The sequence below is a fragment of the Hemicordylus capensis genome, chromosome 2 (assembly GCF_027244095.1).
Source record: "Hemicordylus capensis ecotype Gifberg chromosome 2, rHemCap1.1.pri, whole genome shotgun sequence".
In the NCBI taxonomy this organism is placed as follows: Eukaryota; Metazoa; Chordata; class Lepidosauria; order Squamata; family Cordylidae; genus Hemicordylus; species Hemicordylus capensis.
Genome location: NC_069658.1, coordinates 248,343,881 through 248,359,769, shown reverse-complemented (window position 1 = coordinate 248,359,769; position 15,889 = coordinate 248,343,881). Strand labels below are relative to the sequence as shown.

The 15,889-nt window shown below is 44.1% G+C and overlaps 1 protein-coding gene across 5 annotated transcripts in view; it reads right to left on the bottom strand.

Annotated features, from left to right (window-relative positions):
* Positions 1-334: 334 nt before the first annotated feature.
* Positions 335-15,889, bottom strand: part of LOC128343547 (zinc finger protein 397-like) — a 44,809-nt gene continuing 29,254 nt past the window's right edge. For 3 of the 5 annotated variants that reach the window (XM_053292785.1, XM_053292787.1, XM_053292786.1), the window contains one exon: positions 10,979-14,705. In XM_053292785.1, coding sequence (XP_053148760.1) covers positions 13,882-14,705 — 824 coding nt within the window. In that variant the 3' untranslated portion in view covers positions 10,979-13,881. Of the gene's footprint in view, positions 3,201-10,978; positions 14,706-15,889 lie in introns of those variants that run through there. The other 2 variants (XM_053292781.1, XM_053292780.1) reach the window with 1 other exon arrangement.

Here is a 15,889-nt window from a genome sequence, read left to right as displayed (position 1 = left end):
GGTGGGGAAGTTTCCTCCTCTGCAGGGTTACTATCTGATGTTTTGCAGCACAGCATCACCTTGCAGAGGCGTATCTCACCTCTGCCATGAACTTCATAGTGGCCAAAGGCAAGCTGCTGTTCTCCCCCTCAGCCCCACCCCCACCCCACCCCTTGCAAGATGGGGATAATAACACTGTCCTACCTTGCAGGGTTGTCATAAAAATTACAAACACAATCTACATAAAGTGCTTTGAATACATGAACCTGTTACACAAAGGCTTAAAAAAAACCCAATAGGGTCAATTAAAGCAACAACTCTTTACCAGCAACATGACAAAGAAGACTAGAGAAGATGATGTTTTTGAGAAGTTATCTTCCAATAGGAGGAAGAGCTGTACTCCTAGATTATTTTATGACCTATAGCTTATACATCCACAACAACATGTAAAGCAATAAATGACATTAATTCTTCAGAAAAACATAGAACTCCTAAAATGTTTCCGTTGAAGCTGCTAGATTTCTCATCATCACCACCCCATAAAATGCAAATACTGTAGTACAATGTGAGAGAATTTTCCCAACTCTGCCCATAATTTGACTCTATGAGCGGCTGAAACCAAAAAGAAAAAGGGCGGGATTCCTTCTCTTTTCCCCCATCCCCCACCCCATCTGCAAGGGGTCAGGTGTTTCTGATAATATTGACACAGGAAACTTGGGTTAAGAAAAGCAAAATGTTTTAGAAGTTTTGGAAAGGCAAGTGCAACTCTATGAGCAACCAGAGACTGCATGGAAGAGAGGGTAACCAGAAAAAAAACACCACATGAAAAAAGCCCACAAGAAAATTGTGCATAGAAAAAACCCCACTGTCATAAAAGCACACAAGAAAAATGAGCACACGGAGCATTGCTCACACCAAAAATGTCCACATTGAAAATTGCTCACATGGAAAAATGCCCACATGGAAAAATGCCCACATGGAAAAATACGGACATATAGTAATTTGAAATGCACAATTTCAAGTACCATAGATATTTATAATTATAGATAACCATTCATCTCCCAGTTATGAGAATGAATAGGTATTACCTATATTTTGTCTTGTTATTGATATCTTATGATTAAAATATTTCATATTCATATGCTCTTGAGTGCAAATGTTGGTAAGGGAAAATACAGGAAATTAAAGTTAACAGTTTTTTAATCAACAAACTTTAAATTTATTTAATTTATTTTAAAATAAATTATGCATCGACTAACTAGTATACACAGCTTTTTAACAACTATATGGCTTAAAATTCTTCAAATACTTAATATTATTTATGTATTTCATTGTTAAAAAATTAAAACCATAACATAACATTTAAAACTATTAATATACTTTAACAAGACAAAATTGTTTAAAATAAGTCAATTTCTTTGACACATCACTTCTTGGTGATCTTCTCACTGAAAGACACCGCAATATATAGATATATATTTTTGTAAAATATATATTTTGTAATAGATTTAATTTTAGAAAAAAAGATGTAATATTATATAACATAACTATAGCAGAAAGACCCATATTTCATTATTTCCAATTCATGAAAAAATGATTTGTACTTATATGATAATACCTGGTAATTGTTCATTTTTAATTCTTACATTTGACCTTTTTATTCATACTTGTAAAGGTATCTTATTAGTTATTTAACTATATAATTTATTCTTTTACAGTGATTATTTAAAATGAAAGGAAAGCTATTTCACTGTTTTTATATCTCAAAAATCTGCAAGCTGTTGAAAACGAACCCGGAGTGAATGGGGACCCCCAGATTAAATGGTGCCCCCAGTATCTAATAAATAATAATTATGATATAATTCTTTATTGCAAATTAGCCAATGTCCTTAAGTAATTAAGTTTATCTTCCACCTGCTCATATTGCTGCACAGAAGTGGTCACCATGTCATGTAGCGCCTCATATTTTCTCTTTTTCACCGCTAGGCGACCTGCCTGTACAGTAGCCAGTGTTAATTTGTGGCAAGCCAGGTCCCTCTGCAGTCCATCAAACAGAGACCACACGCTGGGATGACTGCAGTGGCAGAGGGAATTAAGAGCCTTGTGAAATCCCTCACAACAGTTGGTAGTTTTGGGTGACTGTTCCAGGGCTGCATCATGATGATTCCATATTCTCATAGGAAACTGAGGATCTCTACCTGCTGCACCCTCAATATATGTAGAAAAGAAGTACGTGAGGACCTCATTATAGCTGTCTTCATCTGGAAATTTGGTGGCAAGCTTATCAAAAACACTTCTTACATCATCGATTGGGACAAAGGCTAATGCAGCAAGAGACTTCAGTGTAATGTTTATGTCCATATTAGTTTCATATTCAGTCTTCAAGCCAACATTGTTGATTTTCCTAATGAGACTCTGACACAGATGAAAATAACACCCTTTGACCTCAGCGTGTGGAAAGACGATCCTCACGGCATTCATACAAGCCTTCTCAAAATCGACTAGAACCCTTTGAGGTGCCAGATTTGGAATCAATAGCTTCATTATTTCAAACATTCTATTATAGGTGTCCATGTTCTTTTTTTGTAGTAAAATGTAAATACATGGCAGATATGAATTACCCACCTTGGCATGCCACGTGTACAGTTGGTCAAACATATTTGGCACTTTCTCAAAGGTGCCATCTCCATAGATGGTATCTTTGTTCAATTCGAGCATAAGATCTCTATCACCTAAAACCAGAATTCTGTCTAGATTCTCCACACCTGAATCGTGAAGTATCAGTTGACTATACTTTTCAGGAATGTGAACATTTATAGGTTTTGGGTTAGACAAATTACTATCTGTTCTGTGATAGAGAAGACTTCTCGCGAGGGATGATTGTCTGGGTATATGGGCCAGTATATCATTACTTAACCCTGACAACACATTTCCCATCACATTGCGAGGAGTAGCACTTACTGCTCTCATGTCTTGCCTCATTTTGCTTCTGGCAACATTTGCTGCTGCTTTTTGAGGACAGGAGTCATGACAATGTTCCGTTGGTTCTTGAACTATGTTGCCATCTTTTGTTTTTATAATTGAATGGCACTTTATAGAGCGATTCTGTCTGCATCTCCAAGTCACCACTCCATTGACAGTGCGAAAAGCGAGATATTCAAACCCCAAGTAAATCATAACTTTGTTGTTCTTCTGGCTTCTTGAAAACTCCATTGTTTGCACTACAAAAAAACAAACAAATGATAAAATCTTATCTAATAATGTAAATTTAAAAGAAAAAGCAATACAAATAGTTGTAATTAAAAGGAAAGGTACTCATCGAAACATTTTAGCTGGTTGTAACTAACCGCCTAGTGAGGAAACTGTTTGTGCCAAAAGTACCTAGCTGCTAGTCATCAGTACGCAAGTGCGAGTGCACCACAGTACTGTGTGCCAATATAAAGAGGTATGGTGGCGCCCAGGGGCAGATCCAGGATGAAATTATAGGGGGTGCAACAGGAATCCGCCCCCCCCCATATAAACATATTGGGGCTTGGATGTTCTCTCTCTTGCAAGTACACTATGTCTGGAGTGTCAAACTAGAGTGCTGGACTAGGACCGGGGAGACCCAAGTTCAAATCCCCATTCAGCCATAATACTAGCTGGGTGACTCTGGGCCAGTCACTTCTCTCTCAGCCTAACCTACTTCACAGGGTTGTTGTGAAAGAGAAACTCAAGGATGTAGTACACCGCTCTGGCCTCCTTGGAGGAAGAGTGGGATATAAATGTAAAAATAATAATAATAACTACTTCAGGGGAACCTCATATTCCTCTGAGTGTGTTTTGGTGTAAAAAGTAGTACATTCAGCTAATTTAAATGGCAGGGCAAGGGGTGGGGGAGAAAGGGAATGAGAGAAATGGGGGAAGAGGAAGACAGAAAGTGGTGCAAGGTGGGCACAAAGTGGTGTGAGACTATGTGTCTATAACATATACATATTTATATTGACTTTTAGCCACATGCACTCCAATCCTCAACATGTAAACTCAGAAGCAAACTCAAATAGCTTTTTTTACACCTCTCACAGCAGCAAGCAGTCCAGTTTTCATTTTGTTGGAACATTTTTTTCTTCTCATTCTTTTAAAAGTTTTTAATACATTTGAACTAATTTCCCACAAGAAGATATACTGTTGGGAAGGAGAAGGTTTTTCTTACAAGTCTGTATTAGAACTGGAAAATATTTTTTTAAATGTAAAACTCCCTCACACAAACACAAAGAAACACATGTACACAAACTGAGATTACTTCTCTCTCTCTCTCTCTCTCTCTCTCTCTCTCTCTCTCACACACACACACACACACACACACCCCAAACAGATAAGGGTTGGGTTTCTTATGTTTTACTTTCCTGGGGGGGAGATAAGCCCAACAGCCAGAAACTCCATTCTCCTGGTGGCAAATTGCAGTACAAGGCCAGAGTAGGGATGGAGCACAAGACTAGGGATGTGTGAATGGTCTGGCGGTTCACGGGTTCGGCGGTTCCGTCCGAAGGTTCGGGGGGTTCGGGATCTAAACAAACCCCCCCCCCCGGCCGCCGCACATGAGCAAATGACCTCTGCGAGGCGCTGGGTCATGCCAGAGCTCGCAGAGGGTCATTTGCGCATGTGCGGTGGTGGCCAAAATGGCCGCCGCCGTGCACTACAGAGGACCGAACAGGTCAAAATAAATGGATTACCTGTGCTGTGGTGGTGACTTAAGAGGCTGGTGTGGGGGAGGGGGAACCTTCACGGACACCCCCCCCATGGCAAACAGGAAGCCCCCCAAAGGGGGTAAAGGTAATTTGAAGGCATTAATTTAAAATAAATAAATAAATAAATTCGTGAACTTTGTCTGGACTGGACCGGGGGGGGCGTTCGATGGGATTGGACTTGGCCGGTCAGGTCCGAGTCCGGTCTGGACTCGAACCGAACCTGGCCAGCCGGTTCTGTGCACACCCCTACACAAGACCCCAGGAGATCAAATCAGGCTGCTGATGCTTGCTGATGCTCCCGCTGCTGGGAAACAGCTGGAATAGCAGCAGAAAGTTAAGCTAACCCTTTTTATGAAGCTGCTGCTGCTGAGGAACTGCTGATCTGGATCCAAATTCACAGGGGGTGCAACTGCAGCCTTGCATCCCACCCCGGATCTGCCCCTGGACTGGCGCCCCGATGGAGACTCATTCCGAAAGCATCAAGGAAAAGACGTTACTACACTCCAACGCAAGAATTTTTCTGTATGGGCATTTTCCCATGTGGGCATTTTTCGGTGTGAGCAATGTTCTGTGTGCACATTTTTCTTGTGCGCATTTATGACAGTGGGTTTTTTTCTGTGCACAATTTTCTTGGCTTTTTTCATGTGCATTTTTTCCATAGAACCGCTGGACTCTACAGCTGATTCAGTGTCATTGGGAGAGGTGTCCAGAGTAATACCTGGTCTAGTTTTTCGGGAGGAGTTTCAATTAGGGTTTGTTTATTTATTATTTCTCTGTGTAAACCACCCTGAGCCATTTTTGGAAGGGCGGTATAGAAATCAAATAAATCAATAATAATAAATTATTGGTCCCCGAGGATGTGGACAAAGTGTTTAGTTGAGTTCAGTCGACCACATGCTTGTTTGACCCTTGCCCTTCATGGCTTATTAAATCTAGTACGGAAGGGATTTTTAGCTGGGTCCAGCAGCTAAATGCCTGTTTGAGAGAGGGAGTGGTCCCAGGTCAATTGAAGGATCTATTGTTTGACCATTATTTGGAACAAGAATTGCTTTGGTCACCCTGTGGGCTGATCTATGGAGAGAGAGAGAGAGACGGGGGTGGGTGGGAGTGTTGCCCGGTTAATTCTCTTGGATCATTCAGTGGCTTTCGATACCATTGACCATGGTATCCTTTTGGATAGGCTGGCCGAGATGGGTGAGGGAGACACTGCTTGGAGGTGGTTCCGCTCCTACCTCTAGGCCTATTTCCAAAAGGTGGTGCTAGGGGATTATTGCTCAATCCCTTGGCAGTTGTGCTTCGGGGTTCCACAGGGTTCTTTTCTTTCCCTGATGCTGTTTAACATCTACATGAAACCACTAGGAGAGGTCATCCGGAGATTTGGCCTGAGGTCTCATCCGTATGAGGATGACACTCAGTTGTATCTCTTCCCCCCCACCATCAGACGCTGGTGAGACAGTGAATGTTCTGAATCAGTGCCTGGATGCAGTAATGAACTGAATGAGGGTGAACAAGCTGGGACTCAGTCCAGGCAAGACAGAAGTACTGCTGGTCGGTGGCTCCTCTGCCCAGGTGAATGATGTCCAGCCTGTTCTAGATGGGGCTTCACTCCCCCTGAAGGACCAGGTTGGCGGTCTGGGGGTGCTCATCGATCCAGGAGCGTCGCTAGAGGCTCAAGTGGCCTCTGTGGCTTGGGGTGCCTTTTATCAGCTTTGGCTTATACACCAACTGCAACCTTACCTGGATAGAGATACCTTGACCAGATTTACTCATGCTCTGTTAACCTCTCGCTTAGATTACTGCAATGCATTGTACATGCGGCTGCCTTTGAAAACGGTCCGGAAACTGCAGCTGGTAATAAATAGGGCTGTAAGATTATTAACTGGGAGTGGACGTTTTGAGCATATTACACCAGTGCTGCATCATCAGCTGCACTGGCTTCCAATCCATTTCGGCCCAATTCAAAGTGCTGATTTTAATCTTTAAAGGGCTAAATGACTTGGGACCGGGTTACTTGAGTGCCTTGCCCCATACTTCCCAACCCGGATTAAGATCTTTTTCAGAGACCTTCCTCCAAGTGCCCCTGCCAAACATGGTGAGATGGGTGGCTACTAGGGAGAGGGCCTTTTTGGTGGTTGCACCCTGTTTATGGAATAGCTTCCCCAGTAAGGTTCGCCTGGCTTCATCACTTTGTTCTTTGAGACACCAGGTAAATACCTTTTTGATCACTCAAAATTTTGATTGATCAAAAAAGCCTTTTAAATTTTGATTTTTAAATTTGGGTTTTAAACTTTAGATTTTTAAATTTGGGTTTTAATTTTTAAAGAGTTTTTAAATTGCTTTGTATTGTATTTTCTTCCTCCCCCCCCTTGGTCTATGATTTAATGTGTTATGTGGTTTTATTTTATGCTTTAATGCTGTATTGTGAGCTGCCCAGAGAACAAATAAACAAATAAAGTTTTTTATTAATTAATTATCATCATCATCATCTCTTAAGTAACCTGAGCCTAAGCTGTTTAGGGCTTTATACATAGCTAGTAAGTGAGGCCATACCTGCCAACATTTCAAAATAAGAAATAGGGGCAAAGCAAAACATGTTTATCTCTACCACCTCCACCCCACATATACACACACAGAGGCAGGCATTCTGTGAATTGAATTCTCAAGCAAGTGCTCACTCAAATTAATCTAACGCTTTTCTGTAGGGATACACACACACACACACACACATATACATACATATACACACACACTGAAGAAATTAATATTCTGAAGAGCAAATAAGTCAGAGCTCTTTCAAATAATCCTACCCTTTCTGCAGGGATATGAAGCAAGTTCTCTCATAAACGAATCAGACCCTGCTTTCTTGCAAGGAAATCCGCATGCTTTGAGAGAGAATCCTCATGGCCAGGCTCCTTCAGAGAGACGTCTCTCCACAATGGTCTCCTCCCTCCAAACTGCATCTGTGGGAGGTGGTGGAAATCAGGATTTTCCATTGCATGAGCTGGGAAACATGGTGGGAATTTGTGGCTGTCCCGGGTAAATCGGAGCAGTTGGCAGGAATGGATGAGGCCAAGCGTTGACCAAGCATTATCATTTTGCATATATTACTTATAGGAAAGTTCAAGAAAGTAAATATATGCAATAGATTTTTTTAATTAATGTGCATGCAAAACGGAACTAAAATAACAGTTTGAAATTTGTAGGATTTAAACTTCAAACATTCATTTTATTGAATAATTTTATTGAATACCCTTCTGAGGTATAAAGCCATCCTGACCAAGCCAACCAGCATCAAGATAGGCCTGGTCATGCTGGTCAGATCAGCGGACTCACTTTTCCCCATTCTGTTTCTGCTGAAGCGGCTGACGTACTGCAGTAAAAACAGCACTCTCTCCCACTCCTTTTGCTTCCACCCTGACATTATGAAGTTGGCCTATGGGGATTTCCGTGTCAACATCCACTATCTTGTGGTAGCAAGCATGACTTGTCCCCTTAGCTAAGCAGGGTCCACCCTGGTTACAAATGAATGGGAGACAATGTGTGAGCACTGGAAGATATTCCCCTCAGGGGATGGAGCAGCTCTGGGAAGAGCAGAAGGTTCCAAGTTCCCTCCCTGGCAGCATCTCCAAGATAGGGCTGAGAGAGATTCCTGCCTACAACCTTGGAGAAGCTGCTGCCAGTCTGTGAAGACAACACTGAGCTAGATAGACCAATGGTCTGACTCAGTATATGGCAGTTTCCTATGTTCCTATCTTGTTTGTCCTGGCCTTTCAGGGTTTTTAAACTGTTGTAAATGTCCTGCCTGGTCCTCCAGGGTTTTTAAACTGCTTTAAATGTTTTAATTGTTAATTGGTTTTTTAAAAAATAGTTTTTAACTGTTAATTGATTTTAATTGTTTTTATTTTAATGTAAATCACCCTGAGCCATTTCTGGAAGGGCGATCTATAAAACAAATAGAGATAAAATTCAATCCTGCACACTTGCACTGAGAAGATTCTAAGTTCCCTTCCCTGGCATCTTCAGATAGGACTGAGAGATTCCCGCCTGCAACCTTGGAGAAGCCACTGCCAGACAGTGTAGACCAGGCTTCCTCAAACTGTGGCCCTCCAGATGTTGCTGAACTACAACTCCCAGCATACCCAGCCACAATAAATTGTGGCTAGGGATGCTGGGAGTTGTAGTTCAGCAACATCTGGAGGGCCGCAGTTTGAGGAAGCCTGGTGTAGACCATACTGAGCTAGATGGACCAAAGGTCCGACTCAGTATATGGCAGCTTCATATGTTTAAATTTCTGATGTTATTGCCTGCCTTGAAGGTTCAAATCCGCTCCAAAAGATGGAACAAAATTGTACAAATTAATCAATCTACAGCAGAGGCGTAACTATAGGGGGGGCAGGGGGGGCACGTGCCCCGGGCGCCATCTTTTCAGGTCACATGGGGGGGCGCCGCCATGACCAATTTTTCAAAAATTTTTTTAATAAAAATTTCTCCTGCTCAGTGCAGCAGCGCTGCAGCAGTCAAGGGAGCGCATCGGCGCCCCCTCCCCCACGAGCGGTCCCTTCCACGCCGCCCGCGCCCCCCCATTGCTTTGCTGGCAGCCAGTCAGTGGCCTGGCTTGGCGGTGGCGGCGGGCGCCTTTCATGCTGCTCACTGCACCTGCCCGCCCGCGCCCCCCCTTGCTTTGCTTGCGGCCAGTCAGTGGCCTGGCTTGGTGGCGGGCACCTTTCATGCTGCTCACTGCGCCTGCCCTTGGCTGAGGCTCGCTCGCTCTGTCGCTCGCTTAGTCTGGAACAGCCAGAAAGAGGCCCTCTAGTGGCTTGCCAGCCAGAGGGTCTCTAGTCAGTGACGCACGCATGCATGACTCAGCCGGCGTGCCGAGTTGCGCTGCGCATGCGTGTGGTGCGTCCGTCCTCCTCTGTTTGCCTGCACGTGGTGGCACAGTCGCCGTCGCGGAGGTGGCTGGGGCTGCACTGCAGCAGGCGCAGGCAGGACGACGAGGACACACACGGACACCCGCACGGATGAAAGGATTCGGCGGCGGACGGGTGGAATCAGCAGACCAAGTGTCAGGGTGAGAAATTGAATGAGTTGCAAAAACTACAGAAGCCACATGTGGGGGGAAAAACATATTAAAGAATCAGGCTTTTATTTAGCTGCCCAACTATGGTTCTCAGGTGCCTAACAGGTATTAATGTTTGCATTATACGCTCCTCTCTCCGCCCCAAAAGAAAGAAAAACAATCATAAAGATTCTTTGGCACTCAATCTTAAATGCATGCATGTATATGGAACTGAGAGTCAATTCCCACAGCCTGGGTAGTACAGCAGTGTGAGTTGACTCAAGCAGTGTAACATAGCTGACTGTGCATTGTTACAAGGTGTTTCAAGAGAGTTTTACCATGAGTTCTGCTTGCTGGCATGCTTGTTTTTGCACTGTGAAAGCTTGCCTTGTGATCTCAGTTTACGCTGAAGTGCTCCTATAACAGCTCCATCTCAGAAAAATCTGCAGTGTTAGCTTTAACAAGTGCCTGTGGTATCCTGCTAAAGACACAAAGTTTGGCAAGAAAAATGGGGGAGGGGGTTATATGCCAGGATCTTTGGAGATATTCTCTTGCTTGTGAGGAAAAACCAAAGTATAATGTGGTGTGTATCATCAATCATTGCATCATAATTCTGTTGTTTGAGATACAAGCCAACTCCACAGGGTTGTTGCTTGTGAGGAAAAACCTAAGTATAATAGCACTAGCAATAGCAATAGCACTTACATTTATATACCGCTCTATAGCCGAAGCTCTCTAAGCGGTTTACAATGATTAGCATATTGTCCCCAACATTCTGGGTACTCATTTTACCGACCTCGGAAGGATGGAAGGCTGAGTCAACCTTGATGTAGTGTGTTTCATCATTGCATCATTATTCTGTTGTTTGAGATTCAAGCCAACTTCACAGGGTTGTTGTGAGGAAAAAACACATGTGTGTCAGTCAGATGTATGCTGGGGGGGGGTGGCAGCGGGGGAGGCGCGGCGGGGGGGGGGCGCAATTTCAGTGCTTGCCCCGGGCGCCGTTTTCCCTAGTTACGCCTCTGATCTACAGTTAAGACCCTTTGGCAAGCAATTAGTTTGGCTAATCTAAAGCATGTGTTAGCTCCAATCTCCAGGATATTTGGAAGGAAATTAGAAGTCTACTGCGTGACTATCAAAATACAGGGGCAACTAACACTCAGGCAATCAACATTTTACCGGATAAGAGTAAGAAAGCAAGGATGAATTCACATTTAAATAAACAAAACTTAGATAAGTTTTATTTTTACAGGCCACTTTTAACCAACAATGGCAAATACAATTGCTTTTAAAACATAAGACAGATACGTAGAATTGTGAAGCACATTTCTATCCTTCCATATTTTTGGTGTGTGTGTGCTGTATCTATAGTGGCACATAATAACGCACATGTGCGCACAGTGCCTTGATACTGCCGCCCAGAACAAAACTCATTCCGCTCACTGATGGAAAAAATTAGAGGGAACACTGCTTGTGACCCAACAATGCAAGAGCACAACTACCCCAGATCTCTTAATGCTTAGGGTGTACACAGTCTTTATTAGTTGATCCAGAGTATGCGACTTTTGCTCTAGAATACAAGACTGGCATCACTGGTTGAGATATGGGATCATCAAGTCTAGCAAGCTGCTCAAGAATCCCAGCAACTAGGAGGCACCAGGTGGCCCACCAGAAATTGGCAGTGGTCCACTGAAGGACTGTGGCCCACCTTCCATCCACTTTGCTGTCTTACATCTAATGGCCACATTGGGTTTCACTGCTTCCCTGCTAATGAGGAACTGGGGGCGCCAACTCATGGCATGTCTATGCTAGAGACTTCAGTCGGGGGACATTTGGGACAGGTCTAAAAAACAAAGGAAGCTACATTAGCTATTGACGTAGCTCGCTCTCAGTTCTAAATCAAGAAAACCATGGCAACAGTAGTTTGGGAAGAAGAGACCCTTAATACACCATGGAACTCCCCCCCCCTTTTCTTTTTTTAAAGCACACTTACAATCCAACACACAAGAGCACTATTTGTCACAGTGCCAACTTGAGTCATCCTACCAACCCAGCTTAATTGAAGAGGTACATTAAGCCTTCAGGTTGCCAGCCATGTAGAAGAAAAAAGCCTGGCTTGCTCATGTGCCTTGGATAGTAGGATCATCCCCAGAAAACAGGTGCAGCTTTTTCAGGACATATTGCTTGCTCATGTCTGCAAACTGAAGTTCCAATTAAAGGCACAGGAGCAGAGCCAGGAGTTCTTTGTTTTTGTTTTTTAAAGGCAGCCCTGTTAATCTCCCTTTCCCAGGGGATATGCAGAGCTAGTGGCACCAATCCAAGATGACCAGCAGAACAAGAAAGCGGATGGGGTGAAAAGTGGATGGGGTGAAAGTGAATGTGAACTCACATTCCTGCCTGCATCCCATTGCTCATCTGAATATGCATTGCCATGAAGGGGTGCAAAAGATCTACAGTGGCTGGGGGTGGGTGGGGGAGAGGATATCTTTTGCTGGATCAGCTACACTAGGGTGGCCAACCTGAAGCTCTCTAGCTGTAGTGGGACTACAACTCCCATCATCACCAGTCACAGTACAGCCTAGGGATGATGGGAGTTGTAGTACAGCAACAGCTGGAAAGCCCAGATTGCATACTCCTGAACTGTAGGCAAAAAGCATCCAGAGACCCAACAAAACCCTTGCTTGCTGTGGATAGTTATCACAGAAAGGAGCTAGAAAGGAGCAACTAAAACGATCGAGAGGTCGGAGCGTCTTCCACATGAAAAGCAGCAGCACTTGGCTCATTTGGTAGAGAAAAAACACAACTACTAAGAGATGACGGTGTATCTAGTGAACGGGAACATGAAGAGAATGGGCAGGTCCAGAAAGACATTTCTTATGTTCACTTTGCTTGGCTCTAGAGCAGAAGTTCCCAACCGTGGGTCTCCCGATGTGGCTGGACTACAACTGCCATCATTGGCTCTGCCCATGGTGGCTGGGGGATGATGGAAGCTGAAGTCCAACCACGTCTGCAGACCCAAGTCAGGAACCCCTGATCAAGACAAAGCTCTTATTTCCTCCTCTATGTAGGGTTGTCTACTGTAGGCTTCTCTGCTGTTTGATAATAGGCTAATTCACATAACTGCTGGCAGGGTAGGAGAAGTGCCCAGTCTGGCAACAGAGCCAGGCATGCTCCGAGTCGGTGGTCACGCCGTGGTGTGGTCGCAGGTTCAGAAGTGCAGTTGCTCTCCATGACAACCCCGTAGTCACACCCACCCTCAAAGCCCCATGCCCCGCTCCGATGCAATAACGGGGTATTTTACAAGGAGTCAGGGATAGTTACCAAACCCTACAGGGCTTGATGTGGCTATTCACCCAGAAGGGCAGACTAAATTGTCAACCAAAAAAGGTGGAGGACACTCCTTGTAACAGGAAGAATGGGGTAATAACATTGACTGTAGTCCAATATTCAGCTCTGTAACAAACGGTTCGAATAGCAACAGCAGCATATTATTTCCATTTAGAAAGTGAAGGGCTTTGAGTCCCTGTTGAGACCCTGGAGCGGGGAAATGCCGGGGGTGAAATCTTGCTAGGCAACACTAGTCCTACCCATCTGCCCCTTCACACGTGATCAGGCTCTCCTCCTCATACGAATAGCCCTGCTAGTTCAGGCTGAAGGCCTCTCTAGTCCAGCATCCTGTTTCACCTAGTGGCCCACCAGATGCCATGGGGAGGGGGCACAGGCATGCCCTCTCTCCAGCGGTTGCTCCCCTGCAACCTGTATTGAGAGGCATCTTGCCTCTGAGGCTGGAGGTGACCTACAGCAACCAGAATACCAGCCACTGATAAGAAGAAGCTTGGTGTTTTTGATGAACCTCCTACCTTGATGTATGCAAACACTTGACCACCAATCGGGGGGAACACCCAGCTCCCCTACCCAGGTTGGGCGCTTCTTCTACCCTGCTGGCAATTGCGTAAATGAGCCAAATATCTGAAGAAATACATGTAAGAAATGCATGCATGTAAGCAATCCATGCTCAGGGCACATAAGTTTGTGCTACTCCTTTAGGTTCTCTAATATGCAACAACTAATTGAGGCTTTCTGCAGAATGCTAAATGTTCACAGCATGAAAACAATTCATCCAGTTAACATGCCCCCATGGATTCTCTGATGGCTAATGAGTGAATCTTTTCGACTAAAGCCTTTCCCACACTCAGAGCACCCATAAGGTTTCTCCCCTGTATGAACCCTCTGATGTTCAATCAGCTTATCTCTCCGCCGAAAGCTTTTTTCACACCCAGGGCATTTGTAAGGGCTCTCTCCAGTATGCAGTCGCTCATGCCTCTGCAGGGTGATGTTCTGAGTGAAAAATTTCCCGCAATAGGAACATTCAAAGGGCTTCTCTCCAGTGTGAATTCTCTGATGAACTTTCAGTGCACTTTTATAAGTAAAGCTCTTCCCACACTCGGAGCACTCGTATGTACTCTCTCCTGTTGGTTTGCTCTGGTGTCTAATTGAATAATCTACCTGTTGGATGCTTCTGCTGCCTGATTTTTCTACTGTATGCATTCTCTGATGTTTACTGAGGCAAGGCTTTTGGTGGACATTTTCTGCCCATGCAGAACTTTCATAGGGCTTCTCTCTAGAATGTATCATCACAAGTCCTAATTTATAATGGTACCTCCTCCCATACTTGGAGGCCAAGGGTACGTTGGGCCTTTTAGGTGTGGTCGTTTCACTTGGGGCATTCTTGAGCATTTCTGTAAATTGGTGGGATCCATTCTCTTCCTCCACTGTTTTTGTCCCCAGCTGACTTTTGGGCTTCCATCTCTGCTCTTGTACTTCCACTATCACTGGCTCATTTCTCAGGGTTGTAGCGTGTTGAATCCTGGCTGTTTTCTGTATCTTGCTTCTGCCACACTGAGAATTCTCCATCTTGAGCTTAGCGCTCTTCCCATCACCTGCCGAGACAGAAAGAGGATTTTTGTACATGCTCAAGTGACCTCTTTTCAAATTCACTGCAGCCACTTTCTTGGCTTTCTGTTTTCTCCAGTTAGGCATAACAACAGTTTCCTTACATCCTACACTGTGGGAATTGTAGGCTTAAAAAAAAAAGAAAAAGCAACAAGTTACCTCACATTCCAAGACAGGAAATGATAAATTTGCATTCTGTACCAGTTATGCTAATGCATACATATATTTTTTGCAGAGCATCACACTTCTGTTGGCCATGGTACTGGATGATGCAAGCTACCCAAGTCTATACCTGCACTAGTTTCCCTTACTAGTTATGCCTGGTTACACTGTTGAAAAGGGAACATAAGAGCAGCCTTGCTTGGTAAATCAAGTCCAGTCTATGGTTTCCAACAGTGGCTAATCAGATGCCTTCAGAATGAAGTTATTCCCATAACTAGCCCCCTTTAGAGGAAGACTGTCTTTGAAATGGAGGCTCCACCTAGCTGTTGTAACTAACAGCTGTTGGTAGCCGCATCCTCCAAGAATCTGTCTAACTCAGGGGTTCCCAACCCTGGAAATCCCACAAGCTACTTATGTCTTTTGTGTGTTTTTAGACTGTGAGCCCCTTGGGGGTCAGGGGACCATTTTCTTATTATTCTTTATCTATGTAAATTAAAAAAATTGCTGAAAAGTGGTACATAAATACTAGTAGTAATTAAGTGAAGTTACTGTCTTGTCTGCCCTGGATCTACTACCAGTCAATTTCATTAGGTGAACCTGAGCTCTGTGATTATGACAGCGGGGTGGGGTGGGGGATTTTTGATCAATGTTCTCCACATCATTCAAAATTGGATAAACCTTTACCACGGCCTCCCTTAATAGTCCATTTTATAAACCAAAAAGACACACAGAGCAAACTCCAGATGGAAACTTGCACAAGCGTTTTTTTTCTGCTCGCTCACACAGAGAGGGCAATTTTTGCCAGAGCCCTCTTCCTTCTGCAGTCCCCTGGGTTTTTTGAGGGGGAGGCATGGGGGCTGCAGAGGGGAAAAGGGAAATTGGTTAAAATCACCCCTCTTCCCTTGCACACACGTAAATGTTTCAATCACTCAAGTCTTAATCTGAATTCTGACCACACACTTTAGCCTTTCCTCTTAAGGAAGGCCCTCCAGTTCCCCAATATTTTGGT